We start from the raw sequence: 17,706 nt of genomic DNA on the forward strand, positions 1-17,706 counted from the left end.
AGATGAAAGCAGGTTCACACTGAGCACATGTGACAGACATGACAGAGTGGAGACACCGTGGAGAACGTTCTGCTGCCTGCAACATCCTCCAGCATGACCGGTTTGGCGGTGGGTCAGTCATGGTGTGGGGTGGCATTTCTTTGGGGGGGCCGCACAGCCCTCCATGTGCTCGCCAGAGGTAGCCTGACTGCCATTAGGTACCGAGATGAGATCCTCAGACCCCTTGTGAGACCATATGCTGGTGCGGTTGGCCCTGAGTTCCTCCTAATGCAAGACAATGCTAGACCTCATGTGGCTGGAGTGTGTCAGCAGTTCCTGCAAGAGGAAGGCATTGATGCTATGGACTGGCCCGCCTGTTCCCCAGACCTGAATCCAATTGAGCACATCTGGGACATCATGTCTCGCTTCATCCACCAACGCCACGTTGCACCACAGACTGTCCAGGATTTGGCGGATGCTTTAGTCCAGGTCTGGGAGGAGATCCCTCAGGAGACCACCCGCCACCTCATCAGGAGCATGCCCAGGCATTGTAGGGAGGTCATACAGGCACGTGGAGGCCACACACACTACTGAGCCTACTTTGTTTTAAGGACATTACATCAAGGTTCGATCAGCCTGTAGTGTGGTTTTCCACTTTAATTTTGAGTGTGACTCCAGACCTCCATGGGTTGATAAATTTGATTTCCATTGATAATGTGTGATTGTTGTCAGCACGTTCAACTATGTAAAGAAAAAAGTATTTAATAAGAATTTCATTCATTCAGATCTAGGATGTGTTATTTTAGTGTTCCCTTTATTTTTTTGAGCAGTGTATATTAAGAAAAATGCCAAACCCTAGATAGCAGCATACTTGACCCCAGGTAGCCTAGTGGTTGGGCCAGTAACCGAAAGGTTGCTAGCTCGAATCCCAGAGCTGACAAGGTAGAAATGTCACTCTGCCCCCGAACAAGGCAGTTAACCCACTGTTCCTAGGCCGTCATTATAAGAATTTGTTCATAACTGACCTGCCTAGTTTAATTAAAATAATAAGTGGTCGACCTGGCCTGACCACATATCTACGGTTACTCTATTCCTAGCCTTTATCATTAGGGGGTGGATGGGGAAACACCCTGTATCAGGGGTTAACATACCTACTCTTCGAAACACTGGGTTGATGCCTGGTATATTATCATAAGCATCAGTCAGGTATTTCTAGGATATCAAATTAATTGCATACTAATGCTTGAAATGGTTTGGTGCCCAAAATATCAGACACTACACTTTGTATTCCCATTTACCAACCTTCCGAGTGCATGCCACAGCTTCCTTGATCCATCAGTAACTCAAGAGGGGCAGTTTTCACTTGACGTTTTCTAAATGAGTCATAGTGACAGTAGATAGATTTCCAGCACCAGCTCATGAAAACTCCACCCTTCCGACTTAAATCTGTGGTGCACTCCTCTGTGTAGAATGTATATTGAACTGCCGAAATGATAAGATATCCAGTCCTACAATATTATTTAAGAGAAAGGACTTCTGAAAGTTCAGTAAAACAGAGCAGAGTTTACACCTATAAAGGACTCAACTGTATTCAATATCCCTGTTCAGACAAATCCCTTGGAGACAAGTGTTCCTTGGAGACGACGTGTCAGATACATCATTTCACAAAATGAAAGACAACAGTGGGAAACCACATCGATTTACCAAGCCACATCTTTATTTCTATCTTGGGTATAAATCGTACCAACGATAGATTAAAATCAGCAACTTTTCAGAACCCCGTCGACTCCAGCAGCCTACATCGTCAACTCCTGTGAATATAAGAACACAATGTGTTGATGCATGTACAAACTAAGCCCCATCATAGTTAACACTGCTTTGCTCTTCTCAGGACAGAAAGGTTGGCTTCAGTAGACTCAGAAGAACGAAAGTCACTGTATCAATCATCAATGAAGAGAAATGATCTCCTGCTGGTAGATCCCATGGTAACTTGGACACAGGACACAACTCAAATCTACAAATATTTGTAGTGAAGGGAACCCTGTGCCAGATATGATTTTGTCTGGCGACAAGGGGAATTGTGTGGTAAAAATTACTTACCATAATTGCGTTGACAATGTCGTTGTTGTTGTTTTTCAGGGCGCGTACAGCCTTCGCTCGCGACACGTTGGCTTGGGACATCACAAGTTCAATGTCCTTCACCTCGACCCCGGTCTCGTCAACCTATGCATTGAGACAAAACGTTAGTATATATACATTTGACAGTCAACTCGCACTGCAATTCACTATCATCTCCAGGGGAATTGGGCTTTTGGATTGGGCCCATAAATTACCCCATTAAGCATGGGAGACTACTACAATCAAACTACATGGAAATTATGTTTACCTTTATTTAACTAGGAAAGTCAGCTAAGAACAAATTCTTATTTTCAATGACTGCCTAGGAACAGTGGGTTAACTGCCTTGTTCAGAGGCAGAACGACAGATTTTTACCTTGTCAGCTCGGGGATTCGAACTTGCAACCTTTCGGTTACCTGTCCAACGCTCTAACCACTAGGCTCAGAGCTATACAATCGAATGTACAACAAAACATACGGTGCCCGATTTTTGATAATGTACAAACTAAACCCGATCATAGTTAAGTGCTCTTCTCAGGACAGAGGGGTTGGCTTCAGTAGACTCAGAAGAACGAAAGTCACTGTATCAATCATCACTGAAGAGAAATTAACTCCTGCCTATTACATAGTAACTTTTTTACCCCTCATTGCACTCACCTCTTCCTCTTCGCTCTCCTCCTGTACGGTAGGTGTCTGTGTGTTTTCCTGGATGTTCGACACAGCTTCTCCCTGTACCTTGAACTTCTCTGCCGCTGCCAACTGGGCTTGCTGTGAGAGATCCTCGATCTGAGACACAAAGGGAGAGAAACGGGCAGAGATATCAGTGCGGTATCCTTTAGCAAGAACACCAACACCTTGGTTGAAGGATATTACACTGCATATTTGACTGATAACCAGAACCGCATACTATTGTAAAAGAACAGTCTAAACTAGATGGAACAATGCCAATAGCATTTCAGATTTAAAAGGGGACCAGAAAATACAATTATAATGGTATCCTGGATCGATCTTACCTTAGCCTCACCAAAGACAATGTAAGTGTCTGATGCAGGGCTCTTGTAGACATCTGGTTTGGTGATGACGAATAGGATGTTCTTAGACTTGCGAATGGTAACCCTGGTGACCCCCGTCACCTGCCTGAGACCCAGCTTAGACATTGCCTGAAGAAAAGCAAATCATGGGTTATATTTTGACTGGAACCGTACTCCTCAACTATCCATTGTTTATACGGATAGTTAAAGGTGGCATAGTCATTTAAATTAATTCAACGTACACTTTTAAGATGGGAATGTCTAATGAAAATATGATGGAGTCCAGATAGTTTTTTAAAAAGCTAGTTACCTTTCGTGCCTTCTTTTCACTACGGCTCTGTTTGGCTTTGCTAACGGGTTCCTCATCTATTTCTGCAGCAGCTGCAAGCTGCGGGGGGAAAAAAATACATTTATCCTCCTTTAATGGCAGTCAAGGTTTCAGAGTGCGAGCAAAAATTCTACCCATATGTAAGAATATGGCATGAATGGTGAAAACAAAACAAATTAAAGTATCCCTTTGGCCGTTGCTCTTCTCAGGACAGAGGGGTTGGCTTCAGTAGACTCAGAAGAACGAAAGTCACTGTTATCAATCATCACTGAAGAGTCAAGGATCTATTCTTAAACAGATACTCAGGGGTTCTAATCATGTTGTGAGTGCAGTTCAAGTGTTTACTCAGTCCCTCCAGGATGTCGCTGGGATTTCTTTGTGATATTTGCATGGCAATATGTAATGATTGTCCACTGTGGCGAAAATGAGCTGACGAGGGAAAAGTATTGTTGACGTCTGGTTTAATTTGTTGGAATGTGCTAAACTTTGATAATTAACGCCAAGATAATGAAATTCATTACCCATGACAACAATCAACCGTTCTCTGTTGTGGATGATGTTGGCTTTCGCCGACTGGTACACACTACCAGAGTTACACAGTATCGTTGAAAAGCACATCCATTAACTACTTGCTATGGGCATCACTGCTATCAGCTTCACGACTGACATTTGGACCAGCGATGTCAGCCCCATGAGCATGCTGAGTCTGACAGCACAGTGGGTGGACGAGGATTTTGTACTGAGGAAAGCCATATTGCACGCTCAATAATGTGCTGTTTCTCATACCGCGGCTGCCATTTCAATGGCATTTGAGAACATGTTGGAAACATGAACACACTCCTAGCTCCATTCAAACAACTGACTGGAGAAATAAGCTCATCAACTGCGTCTGCAGCAGACGTGATACCCTGTGTCATGGCATTGAAACACCTGCTCAACAAAACTGCCGACAGACCGTGGGGTTAAAACGTGTAAAAGTACTCTACTAGAGGCTGTGAACAAGTGATTCGGTGGCATTCTCTCAGCCTCTTTACTGTGTCGCCACCATGCTCGATTCTAGGTACAAGGGCCGCTATTTCGATGCAGACAAGAAACAGGGTTTACGTAAAATGTTAGACACAGCTGGACAAGATGGAAATAGACAGTGCGCACCGATGAAGAGAACCCACGATAGAAGAGGCCACGGGCCAACTGAGCTGAAACTTCACTGCTTGACATGCATGATGAAATCCTCTGAGAATGAAACGACTAAACAACGAAACAGCACAGCAAGTGAAATAATCAAAACCTATTTATGTTTTTTTTTTACTGGTAATAAATGCCAACAAAATAACTTTGTGTGTTTCAACTATTTAACTGTACTAGAACGCTTAAAATGCCGCTAAAATTGTAAATAATAAGTATCAGGTTTTTTTATTTATTTATTTTTAATTTTACCCCCTCCCCAATTTCGTGATATCCAATTGTTGTAGTAGCTACTATCTTGTCTCATTGCTACAACTCCCGTACGGGCTCGGGAGAGACGAAGGCTGAATGTCATGCGTCCTCCGATACACAACCCAACCAGCCGTACTGCTTCTTAACACAGCGCGCCTCCAACCCGGAAGCCAGCCGCACCAATGTGTCGGAGGCTACACCATGCACCTGGCAACCTTGGCTAGCGCGCACTGCGCCCGGCCCGCCACAGTTACTGGTGCGCGATGAGACAAGGAGATCCCTACCGACCAATCCCTCCCTAACCCGGACGACGCTAGGCCAATTGTGCGTCGCCCCACGGACCTCCCGGTCGCGGCCGGTTACGACAGAGCCTGGGCGCGAACCCAGGGACTCTGATGGCACAGCTGGCGCTGGAGTACAGCGCCCTTAACCACTGCGCCACCCGGGAGGCCCAGTATCAGGTTTTTGGCAAGGAAAGTACCAGATATTGGTATTGCCCAAACATTTCATATCGGTGCATCCTTAGCAGTGATTGGTTGAAATTGCGAGTCCTCTTTTTGTATTGAAGTTTTATGCAATAATATTGCGACGATTTGACTCTTAATTTCCGAAATATTGTGGCAATTGGTCAAATTTGAAAGCCCTCACAATATGCGTTGGGAAGTTGTTGATTTTGCTAAATAAAATTGTGATTGCAGAATCCTGGAGGGACTGTTTCTGTATCAGTATACACAATATATAAGGAGTTAATCCAATCTGTGCCCTACCAGACCCTTGTTCAGGCAGTCTTACCTGGGCACTTGATCACTCAGGTGGTCTTACCTGTGCTTGCTGTGTCTGTGCGGAGTCCTGTTCCTCCAGATCTGGTACAGACTCATCGCTGTCCGATTCAGTGCCAGACCCTATAAGCACCCCACAGAGAAACAAGCATTAGTCACATTATACAGGCTGTCACAGGCAGATGCCTGAGCAGCAGATAACCAGTTATCTTACAGTAGCGCCTGTGTAAGACCGGAGAATTGTAATTGTATGGGTCATTTAACTGAGCAAAGTCAGTTTAAGGCACCGAGACCAATACAAATAGAGATGTAAAATGAGCCCAACATTTGTTGGTGGTAAGTGAATTTAACCTTTTTTTGAGGCACTGAAAGAATAATGGTTAAATGTGGATGAGGAAAAAATATATAAAAAAAGTCAGTGTACAAACTAAAGACCTGCTTATAAATAAAGGTTAAAATATTCTTATGGTAAAATGTTGCCCATGTCATACAGATTTAAGATGGCTCTCCGAACTTATGACATGACCTCCAAGGATATTTTATAGAGTTCCATACTATGGCTCAATTAACTATCATTGTGGGGAAAAACAGCCACCAAACAGTCTCTAAAAATAGTAGGGAATTTGAGAACATTTACATGATTTGAACTTTTAACATGCATCTTGATGGGAGGCAAAACATGCCAACTGGAACCTTCGGTTGGTTTGAAAGTACACAGTTCAAGGGGAAATCAGCAGTTGCTACATCAATTTGACTTATAAATGCTTCATGAGCTTAGTTCAACTGTCGTACCCCATCAGAACCCAAATTAAGCTTGTTTTACTCTAATATTTGTAAACAAGAAAATGTAAATAAACACTATTTGGCCTCAAAACATGGTTAAAACTATAATTTTGATATCATGGACTGTCAAATCCTTGCATCCATAGCACAGTCTATTAATTTGACAGTGATTACATTTCTCCTGCCCCACCTCTCAGCTTTTTACCAAACCAGGGGTGGGGAGGCCACTGTTGATTGCCGCTTAAATTATAATCCAAAATAACAAAAATGGCACTAAAGTGGGAGCACTGATTTCACCAATCAATAGCTCCAATTACATGTAATCTTTGAAACAGGCCAGTTGAGGTTACATTTGAAGCAACTCTAATACACCGACTACTACAATCTCTACTTTCTTCAACTCAAACCTGAAGAAAAAGGGAAGAGACACTTGAGCAAGCCAGTGAATGGGCCACAGAACTCAACATTGGCAGGCAAACAGAGGGGACACAGGAGACAGAGAGAGGAGGAAGAAGAAATACCCTCATTCTTGGTCACAGGCTCCGGTTTGGTTGGGATTTTAGCAGGGGTGGGGGCAGGTTTTGAAACTGGAGGTGGTGGTGGTACAATGGCTACTTCAACAGGCTTAGAGGAAGCTACAACAGGATCAATTGGCGCAGGCTTGGGCGGAGCCGGTGCAGCTACAATAGGCTCAACTGGGAAAGGCTTGGGCGGAGCTGGTGCAGCTACAACGGGCTTATTTGGCGCAGGCTTGGGCGGAGCTGGTGCAGCTATAACAGGCTCAACTGGGCAAGGCTTGGGCGGAGCTAGTGCAGCTACAACAGGCTTTTTTGGCGCAGGCTTGGGTGGAGCTGGCGCAGCTACAATGGGCTCAACTGGACAAGGCTTGGGCGGAGCTGGTGCAGCTACAACGGGCTCAACTGGGCAAGGCTTGGGCGGAGCTGGTGCAGCTACAAAGGGCTTAATTGGCGCAGGCTTGGGCGGAGCTGGTGCAGCTACAACGGGCTTAATTGGCGCAGGCTTGGGCGGAGCTGGTGCAGCTACAACAGGCTTAATTGGCGCAGGCTTGGGCGGAGCTGGTGCAGCTACAACGGGCTTAATTGGCGCAGGCCTGGGCGGAGCTGGTGCAGCTACAACAGGCTCAACTGGAGCTGGTTTAGGGGGAGCTGGAGAAGCAACTAGGGCAGGCTTAGGAGCCTCTACTACTGTAGGGGGTGAGTAGACTGGCATCTTTACTGGCTCCTCTGGTGGAATGAGAGGTGGAAGGTCATCATCCTCCAGAGCAGGCTTAGCTGGTGCAGGGGCTGCCTTGACCTCTTTCACCTCAGCTTTGGGCACAGGCTTAGGCTTGGCCTTGGGCATTTCAGGGGCAGCTTTAAGTGGGCTAGAGGCAACAGCATCAGCAAATGACATAGGGGCTGATGCAGCAGGCTTTGAGGTCACTTTGAAGGCCACAGGGGAAGCCTCAGGCTTGGGAGAGACGGGTGAGGCAGGTGCAGGATCTGCAGCAACAGGTGCTGGCATGGCCACTACTGGTGCAGGAGCAGCTTTAAGCTCAATAGGAACAGGTTTGGCCTCTGTGGGGGCAGGAGCCTTGGCTGGGGTTGGCAGGTCAACAGCAGGCTTGAAAGCCTCTCCTTTCTTAGCCTTTCCTTGTTTGCCAGCCTTTACAACCTTTGGGACGGCACGGTTGCCCTGGCTGGGAGCTCCAGATGCCCCAGGTAAGGTAGCTAAGGGGGAACAGGGTGTTGAGGTTTGCTTTGGGGAGGTAGGAGAAGAGGAGGAGGCAGATATCAAGGTCTTTTTTCTTCTGCCAGGGACAGCCTTTGGGGTCGAGCCACCCTTGGCCTCTTTGCCTTTGGGCTTGGCAGGGCCAGAAGCAGCCTGGGGTTCCTGGGAGGTAGCCACACTTGCAGGGGCAGAGGGTGCGGCTGAATGAAACAAATATGTTTGTTAAAAATTTGGAAGGAAGTCAAAGCCTGAACCATGCGGGTTAAAAGATCAGAACACACAAGACAATGTTACCTCAGAACTCCAGGGTTAGGAAAATGAACACCACACCAACCTTATTTCCAAAATGGAAGGATTTGTTGCAGGGCAGCAAACTCAATGCACACTACAATTAAAGTATTCAGGCAAAACCACAACTGACAACCTAAAGTTAAAACACCAACATCTACTTGGTCCAAGCACAGACCCACACACAAAACATTTTCTACAGCGTTAGTCCAATTTCATAACCAGAGAGCAAAAGTGAGGGCCCACTCAGTGCAGAGGAAAGCGTGGCACTATTTACACTAAAATACATTTGTGACAGTGGTATGACAGGTCAAATTCTAAGGAACTGTAGCGGGTATAAACAATGCTATGCATTGTTTGACCTAAGCCCCCTAATGGGTTCACACTTAAAGGCAAATTCAGCCCACTAACATCCATAACCTGAAATTGTTCAATCGACTGAATGAGATTGTAATTCGTAACTTTTTTTTTTTGCAGTGATGAGGTAAATTGTGGTTTACGACCAAGTTTAAAAGTCGGGCTATAGTATAGACAACTAAATGCAATTGTTATTTAATAGAAACATGACCAATTTCATATGTTAAATTAAAAAACAACCCACAATGGATTAAATGTGGCTAGTGAGTAGTAAAAAGGTGTACAGCAATGACCAAAAAGCCATAACTGGAACTATTACCACTCCCTAACCACCCCCATTGGCTACAAATACCAGTGTTAAAAACAGATACTGCAGTTAGAGCATATTAACACAGTTGGCTAGGTGGCATTCTTCCTGATAAACACCAATAAGCCCAGAGAAAGTTAGAGAGACTGAAATAGTACAGTCAAAGGACAGTCCACATCTGATGACAAAAGACAAAGAAGTTGCTGGAAGTCAGTTCTTTACATTAAGTGCCTAAATGGACTGGCCTGTTTCAAGGTGAAACGCTGGGTTTAAACAGTGACGCAAGAGAAAATTGAGAGCCAATGGATACTCATGAGATAATAACAAGCCCTAAAAAAGAAAATGTATTATTGAAAATCTCTTCATTTTTCTAAACATAAGCCCTTTTCATCAAGCATAATAACATTTTACTATTTTTTGGGGCAAAACATAACATTTGAAAGGGCAAATATAGGCCCGGCATTGGCGCAGAAGTTTGCAAGTATAAAAAAAAAGAGACGAAATGTCTGAAAAGGGGGAGCTGCTGTAAGAGGGGAAAAGCAACTAACTTTGCACACAAAATGACCCACCTGACAGGAGACAGGTGGAGACGGTCGGGCCTGCGCGATTTGACATCACCTTCATCTGGACGGCCTCAGAGAAGGCCGCAATTGGTTCTTTCTCAACAGAAGTTTCGTTTAGCGTGTCAATGGTCATATCAGCAGGCAGTGCTTCAGGTTCTGGGGCCCCAGTGTCCGAGCTGGCCACTTCAGTGCATAGTACGGCATCATCAAGAGCTGGATCCAGACTCACAGTCTCCAACTCTTCAGTGATCATCTCGACTGCAGGCTCGGGGGTGACTTCTGGAGTTACACGTGCCATCCCATCAATAGTGTCTGCGATTGGCTCTTTAGCAGCAGGTGCTGGTTCTTGGACCGGAGTCTCTTCAGCCACTGCCACGGGTTCTGCAGCCACTGCATCTTGAGTGGCTGCCACAGTAGCCTCTATAACTTCAGCTGAATCTTGAATGATGACCTCTTCTGGTGCTTGGGTGACCTGTTGTTCAGCAGTTTCTTTACGTTCTTCAACAATGGTTGCTTCAACTTCAGGTGTTGCTTCTACACCATTAAGTTGTCCACTATATGCCTCTCCTAAAGCCATTTCTGACACCGGTTGGGATTCGATCTCTGGAAAAACAGTGGCGGATCCTAGAGGCACAGGACTCTCCAAAGCGGCTGCCTTGGTCACGTCAGACACAGCCATCTCAGGGGGAGCAGAGGAACTCAACACCCCTGGAGTTATAGGAAGGAAAGGAGGAGCGGAAGGAGCGGCAGGGGGTAGTCACAGCAAGTGTGAGGAGCGGTTGATAAGCTTACAATAACGTTTTTTTGAAGCATATGATCAAAATGATTTAACCCCTCGTTTAATCAAATCTAACTACAGTAACGGTATTCTCCTATACCAGGTACTTTTACCAACATGAGGAAGTTGGGGTACAAATGTTTTGATTATATGACACAAAATATTAAGAGGAAACAATTGAATGAGGACATTTTTAGAATTGGGGTTGTGATCTAGATCTACACTATATATACAAAGGTATGTGGACACCCCTTCAAATGAGTGGATTCGGCTATTTCAGCCACACCCGTTGCTGACAAGGTGTATAAAAACGAGCACACAGCCATACAATCTCAATACACAAAATTCTGCCCTGCTAGAGAGGCCTGGTCAACTGTAAGCTCTGTTATTGTGAAGTGGAAACGTCTAGGAGCAACAACGGCTCAGCCACAAAGTGGTACGCCACACAAGCTCACCTGTCCTCAGTTGCAACTCACTACCGAGTTCCAAACTGTCTGTATGAAAGCAACATCAGCATAAGAACGGTTTGGCGGGAGCTTCATGAAATGAGTTTTCCTTGGCCGAGCAGCAGCACACAAGCCTAAGACCACCATGCAAAATACCAAGTGTCGACTGGAGTGGTGTTAAGCTTGCCGCCAATGTACTCTGGAGCAGTGGCTGTGTGTTCTCTGGAGTGATGAATCACGCTTCATCTGGCAGTCCGACGGACAAATCTGGGTTTGGCGGATGCCAGGTGAATGCTACCTGCCCCAATGCATAGTGCCAACGGTAAAGTTTGGTGGAGGAGGAATAATGGTCTGGGCGTTTTTTTTATGGTTTGGGCTAGGCCAGTGAAGGGAAATCTTTATGCTAAAGCATACAATGACATTCTAGACGATTCTGTGCTTCCAACTTTGTCGCAACAGTTTGGGAAAGACCATTTCCTGTTTCAGCATGACAACGCCCCCGTGCAAAAAGCGAGGTCCATACAGAAATAGTCAGTCGAGATCGGTGTGGAAGGACTTGACTGGCCTGCACAGAGCACTGACCTCAACCCCATTGAACACCTTTGGGATGAATTGGAATGCCAACTGCGAGCGAGGCCTAATCGCCCAACATCAGTGCCCGACCTCACTAATGCTCTTGTGGCTGAATGGAAGCAAGTCCACGCAGCAATATTCCAACATCTAGTGGAAATCCTGCCCAGAAGTGCAGGGACCAACTCCACATTAATGCCCATGATTTTGGGACGAGATGTTCGACAATCAGGTGTCCACATACTTTTGGCCATGTAGTGTATCAATTCAGTTGAACCAAGGTGTTTGTGAGGCTGTTCAAGGATGCAGACACCAGCCTTCCGTTTGCTACAAGTGAACCAAGAATGGGTGAATGTTGTGTGTACCCACAATACCAAACTTGAGCCCATGTCCCAGTGACCATGCAGTGCCTAAATGCACAAGATTGTGACTGGAAAAACCTTGAGACCGAAAGTGGGTAGAAACCCTCTGAAGAGCGAGCAGCATTCAATACATCTACAAACCTTAATGACACAATATTTCAGAGTGAAAAGAATCTTACCACAGAGAACCACATGCACACTGAACCACTAGTGAAAACGGTTGAATTAGAAAATTTAGATTTAACAGGTTGCTATTCTGTTTGATGTGATGAGGCAATTTGATAACCTTACCTGAATTACAGTCAAATAACTAGAACTGAAAAGCAAAATGTAAACATTTTCTCATCCACTTCATGCAATTTAACCCAAAACCCCAAGTGGATTTTCAACACTTTTCTGGAACAACGCAGTCTTCCTTGCTGAACAAAAACAATTTACCGCTTTTCCAACAGTCTAACTTGAATTCCGAAAGTCTTCTCCTGTGGTCATAGCTAACAGTTCCCATTTATCAGCCAACACCTATGGTGTTTCCACTAGCAACACTAAGTAATTACCTGCAAAACTATGTGGGCTCGCTCCATAAACCCTGTACTGTAGTTTCTCATCAACTTCATTAACAGGCACCTGTGGTACTGAACATCCAGAATCTTCTCCAATCAATATTAGTAGTCTTCACTTGTTCAGCACCTTCTTCGGCTGCCATCATGACCAGTGGTCTCCAAAAGCAAATCTGTGGCCTTCACCAGCTCCAACTCATTGTCTCTTCAGGAAACATGGCGATTCATCTGCTTATAACCGTCATGGTTTTCAACACTTCACTCTTCCGGTTCAGGGCTTGGTAGTGAGGAAATCCATAAGTGTCACCAATTATCTCCACTTGCATATTGACGCATCTTTGTTATACTAATCAGAATTTTGTTTGCTGCAGCATGTAAATGAAATGAGAAAATGCTTTAAGAAAACCATCAATACTAATTGCATTTAAAACCGATGTTTCTTAAATGACTTGAAAATAAAGCGCCATAAGATACTTCACAGAAGCAGCTTACCTTTGCCATCAAACATTTAGTCAAATCAATGCCATAAAAAGGCCCGCAATTGTGAGCATAACATTACCAACAATATCACTAACATGGTCAAAGAGAATGTAGGTGTGAATATAACAAATTTAAATAAATTAAAAGCTGGTCTAAAAACTAAATATATATTTCCAGAAGCATAAGGAATTCCTAATGCTCTATGATAAGTCAGTGACACTTTTTAATGCTGAGGTTGCTAATAAAATAGTATCACATATACTGAACAAAAATATAAAATGAAACACGTAAAAAATATATATATATAAAATGAAACAAAGTGCTGGTCTCACGTTTCATGAGCTGAAATAAAAGATCCCTGAAATGTTCCATGTGCACAAAAAGCTTATTCCTCTCAAATTGTGTTTACATCCCTGTTAGTGAGCATTTCTCCTTCGCCAAGATAATCCATCAACCTGACAGGTGTGGAACATCAAGAAGCTGATTAAACAGCATGATCGTTACATATGTGCACCTTGTGCTGGGGACAAAAAGCCACTAAAAATGTGCAGTTGAGACAACACAACACCAGAGATTTCTCAAGTTCAGGGAGCATGCATTTGGAATGCTGACTGCAGGAATGTCCTCCAGAGCTATTGCCAGAGAATTTAATGCTCATTTCTCTACCACCTCCAACGTCATTTAAGAGAATTTGGCAGTACATCCAACAGGTCTCACAACCGCAGGCCTTGTGTAACCACACCAGCCCAGGACCTCCACATCTGGCTTCTTCACCTGCGGGATTATCTGAAACCAGCCACCCGGACAGCTGATGAAACTGAGGACTATTTCTGTCTGTAATAAAGCCCTTTTGTTGGGAAAAACTCTTGATTGGCTGGGCCCTGGCTCACCAGTGGGTGGGTTTATGCCCTCCCAGGCCCACCCATGGCTGCACCCATGCAAAGTAATGTGAAATCCATAGATTAGGGCCTATTGAATTGATTTCAATTGACTGAACTGTAACTCAGTAAAATGGTTGAAATTGTTGCATGTTGCGTTTATATTTTTGTTCAGTTATAATTAATGCGTGCAGGATGTTTCTTTAAAAAATGTCCATGCACATGCCACTACATCGATACCCATGCATTAGAAAGTGTTTTACAACACAGTTGTCGGTACAGTAACATTCAACACATGCGGTTGTGAGTGAGTGGGTTTCAGTAAATAAGGGGTCCTGGATAACCCATTTGACCTGCAGTGAAATTCAAGACAACCACAATTTTTTAATCCCTCTCAAATCCCTAAAATTGTTCCCACACCCTTTTTTCAACATTGATGCAAAGTGAGTCGATGACTGGCCAAACAAAATCCTTGAGGGCTACTCACTTCAAAGTTAAAAAAAAGAAAAGAAAAGAGAGAGTCCCCCCGGGATTATAATTTACAGGCCATGGTTTATACAGGGAGGTCCAAAAGTATTTGGACATTGACACATTTTGTTGTTTTGGCCCTGTACTTGAAATGATACCAAGAATAAGAGGTTAAAGTGCAGGCTATCAACTTTAATTTGAGGGTATTTTCCTCCATATTGGTTGAACTGTTTAGAAATTACAGCACTTGGTACATAGTCCCCGCCATTTTAGGGAACCAAAAGTATTTGTGCCCAATAGAAATGGTAAATAATGTAGTGTCATTTGAGTCACTTTTACTGTAAATGTTTCCTAAACACTTCTATATTAATGTGGATGCTACCATTATTACAGATAATCATGACTGAATTGTGAATAATGTTGAGAGAGAAAGTTCGAGGCATAAATATCACCCCCCCCCCCCCCCCAAAAAACCTGATAACCTCCCCTGTTATTGGTAATGGTGAGAGGTAAACATGTTTTGGGGTTATGATCTTTGTACCTCTCTCACTCATCAGGATTAAATCCAGACAAATGTAGACTTTTTTTGGGTGGGCGGCAACAATTTAGCAGCAGAGTTGCGCCGCTGCTAAATGAATACAGGGACAACACTTATTGCGTGCTAGGAATATGGGACCAAATATTCTACTTTTGACTACTTTAATGCAAGTGAATTAGTCCAAATTCTTTTGGTTCCCTAAAATGGGGGGGACACCATGTACAAAAAGTGCTGTGATTTCTAAGCGGTTCACCAGAGATGGATGAAAATACCCTAAAATGTAAGCCAGTCTGCCCTTTAACCTCAGTCATTGTATAATTTCAAAGTGCTAGAGTACAGAGGCAAAACAAAACATTTTTCACTGTCCAAATACTTTTGGACCTCACTATACATGATCCTTCAGCTGATCAGCCCACCCTTCCCCTTAAAAGAAACCTGACACCACATATCCCTATATATGAGAATATGTGTAAAGCTGTACTTGACGCAGAGAAAACGGTTCCAAGTGAGCGTCCCCAAAAGGGTGTCATTCTACAGCAGTGTCACCTGCTTGATTATCTGAGAATATGTGTAAAGCTGTACTTGACGAAGAGAAAACGGTTCCAAGTGAGCGTCCCCAACAGGGTGTCATTCTACAGCAGTGTCACCTGCTTGATTATCTAAGTGTCAACTGATGGGTGCTAAACTTCCTGAAGGAGTTCAATTAATATAGAGCTCTCAAATAACAGCCACCACGCCACTGGGGGAATATGACTTCAGTCACTACATCCAACAAGCACTGTTGAATTAGCTACTGCAGTGTTTGAGTTCCAGGACCCCATTAGCCTTGCAGTTTAGTATCTTAGCATGCAAGTGTGATGTAATAATGCTATACAAACCAGTCTCAACTTGTGGCTGCTGCATCTCCTGCTCAGTGACCGGGACCGTCTCTGTGGCTTCACCAGGCATGCTTGTGTCTGAAATGAGAAATCAAGGAATGACTCACCGGGAATAACTGACATGGCATGAATAAAACACAGACTAATTTACTAGATACTTTTCCACGTCTCCCATTGACTAGGTAAATCCATAGAGAGCAGATGACAAAAAAATGTAGTAGTAGGAATTGGATTCAATGAGTACATTAACCAGCACAGTAGTAATTCGATATTAAACTGATTATGGCAGTAGGCAGATTATGCAATCATGTAAACACCTTACTCTGTTCATCTTAAAATTGGCATTAGGTCAAAGTCAAAGTAAGCATACACCGATTAATGCACCTAGTTTTCTGTGCAATCTTTCTAATTATTTGCACATGTAAACACCTTAATTGGCATTCCCAGTGCTGTATTTGATTGGTGTATGTGTTAACACCAGCTGAGCTAGCCTCCCTCTTCAGTGCTGAGTGAAGTGCGTTCAGAACAACTGAATGAATGCATAGAAGTAGTTCACAAACTTTATATGTCAAAAAAAGCATACTCGCTGTGGTAGAACGTTTATTTTGATTGGGGATTCTCTGCATTTATCAGTGCCATCAGGTAGCCCGATTTCAGATGTGTCTATGTAAAACATTAAGGGAATCGTTCTTCTTGCAAAACATGTAAAGGTTTTAATCGAACTATTATATTAATCTATCCACAATAATCGCATTGTGTGCATGTAATCGTACTCAAGGTCTCAGTGAAATCACCTCAAACACCATTGAAGGAAGTCAGATGGTAGGGACCTCTGCCTCTCATCCAATTGGTTTTGAGAAAGAGGACGCGAAAAGTATGAAATTGAGGTTCTCCCACTGTGTTCAAATCCAAATCATTCCCAGCTAAATACTAAGTCAATTTTATTGCGGATGTAGCGAAATTCTAGGACGGCAGATTATACTCAATGTGACCGACTCATACTATCAAACATAGGTTAGGTACTTACTGAGAGTGAGGGTAACTGGATAAATTAGTGGTTATCCAACAAGCCATTTTAATTTCGAACTCAAGCGTTAACTGTGTTTCACGTGTTGCTAATGTAATGATACATTCCCTAGTTAGCAAGCTAACTAGCCACTTTAAATGGATTAACGTTATCTAGATAGTTAATACTGGCAAGCTGCAAATCAGGAGACAATTGGACACTGGACGAAAACGCTGTTTAATATAACGTCACAGCAATAACAATCATAGCTAACAACTTGTATAGTCCAAGAAAACAGTAAAATATTAGGTAGATGGTTAGCTAACGGTACACTCACTTCCGAACAAGCTTCGCTTGAATCTTGCTAGCTGGATGTGCGCTGTCAAAGATATGTTCATAGGTTGGCTCACTGACAACTTCCACTGAACACTACACAAGTTGCCCCATCCGTAAAACGTATAATTCGTCCTGTGTTCTCAACTGTCGTGTCACATGAAACCAAGCCTATACCCGTTAGCAAATGTGGGCAAAGTCGTGTTCCCCCATTTTGTACCAGAGATCGATAACATAAACAGTGAATATTTCTGTGTACAGATAATGATACGGATAAATATCCACATTAGGGGTATGCCACACTTCTCATGTACTTTCAGAGCCCTGTTTTAAATAATTTAAACTGCGATAAATGGTTAGATGAAGTTAGATTCGCGGCAGACACACTCACCGAGTTAGGATTCTATATCCAAGATGGTTGTGAGAGAGAATTTCTGACCTCGGTCTCCCGATATCACATTTTGCACTAACTTCTTCCGGGTCGTTTTACAAAAAAAAAAAAAAAAATACATCTCTGGTGTATCCTTGCATTAGTTTCTTGTTAGATAGTTACTTTATGCATTTTTAACCCAATAATTGGAAAAGTGAAGACCCTATGATGGGACATTTTTACATTGATACCCTGGCATGTACTGTTATGTGACTTGATTGTACCTGTTCTATCCTTGACTCTCATGACACAACATAGATTGACACAAACTGTAGTATAAAG

The 17,706-nt window shown here is 43.5% G+C and overlaps 1 protein-coding gene and 3 non-coding genes across 6 annotated transcripts; all 4 read right to left on the reverse strand.

Moving 5' to 3' along the window:
• Positions 1–1,674: 1,674 nt before the first annotated feature.
• LOC139416298 (nascent polypeptide-associated complex subunit alpha) lies at positions 1,675–17,445 on the reverse strand. Of its 3 annotated transcripts, none has more exons than XM_071164788.1 (9): positions 17,386–17,445; positions 15,656–15,733; positions 6,976–8,385; positions 5,715–5,794; positions 3,438–3,515; positions 3,110–3,256; positions 2,754–2,882; positions 2,080–2,202; positions 1,675–1,790 (listed from the first exon to the last, which is right to left on the reverse strand). In XM_071164788.1, the coding sequence occupies exons 2-9, from the start codon at positions 15,723–15,725 to the stop codon at positions 1,776–1,778; spliced, it is 2,052 nt and encodes a 683-aa protein (XP_071020889.1). In that variant the 5' UTR covers positions 15,726–15,733; positions 17,386–17,445; the 3' UTR covers positions 1,675–1,775. The 3 variants fall into 3 exon arrangements, with proteins under 3 accessions (XP_071020889.1, XP_071020890.1, XP_071020891.1); XM_071164789.1 differs by lacking the exon at positions 6,976–8,385 and adding an exon at positions 9,707–10,408 and having other exon boundaries at positions 17,386–17,425; XM_071164790.1 differs by lacking the exon at positions 6,976–8,385 and having other exon boundaries at positions 17,386–17,444.
• On the reverse strand, positions 1,862–1,935 carry LOC139417646 (small nucleolar RNA SNORD59). Its single transcript, XR_011635195.1, has one exon. It is a non-coding gene; the product is annotated as a small nucleolar RNA SNORD59 (small nucleolar RNA).
• On the reverse strand, positions 2,626–2,699 carry LOC139417647 (small nucleolar RNA SNORD59). Its single transcript, XR_011635196.1, has one exon. It is a non-coding gene; the product is annotated as a small nucleolar RNA SNORD59 (small nucleolar RNA).
• Positions 3,656–3,730, reverse strand: LOC139417648 (small nucleolar RNA SNORD59). The gene has a single exon (XR_011635197.1). It is a non-coding gene; the product is annotated as a small nucleolar RNA SNORD59 (small nucleolar RNA).
• Positions 17,446–17,706: the final 261 nt, after the last annotated feature.

Source organism: Oncorhynchus clarkii, chromosome 9 (genome assembly GCF_045791955.1).
Source record: "Oncorhynchus clarkii lewisi isolate Uvic-CL-2024 chromosome 9, UVic_Ocla_1.0, whole genome shotgun sequence".
Lineage (NCBI taxonomy): Eukaryota > Metazoa > Chordata > Actinopteri > Salmoniformes > Salmonidae > Oncorhynchus > Oncorhynchus clarkii.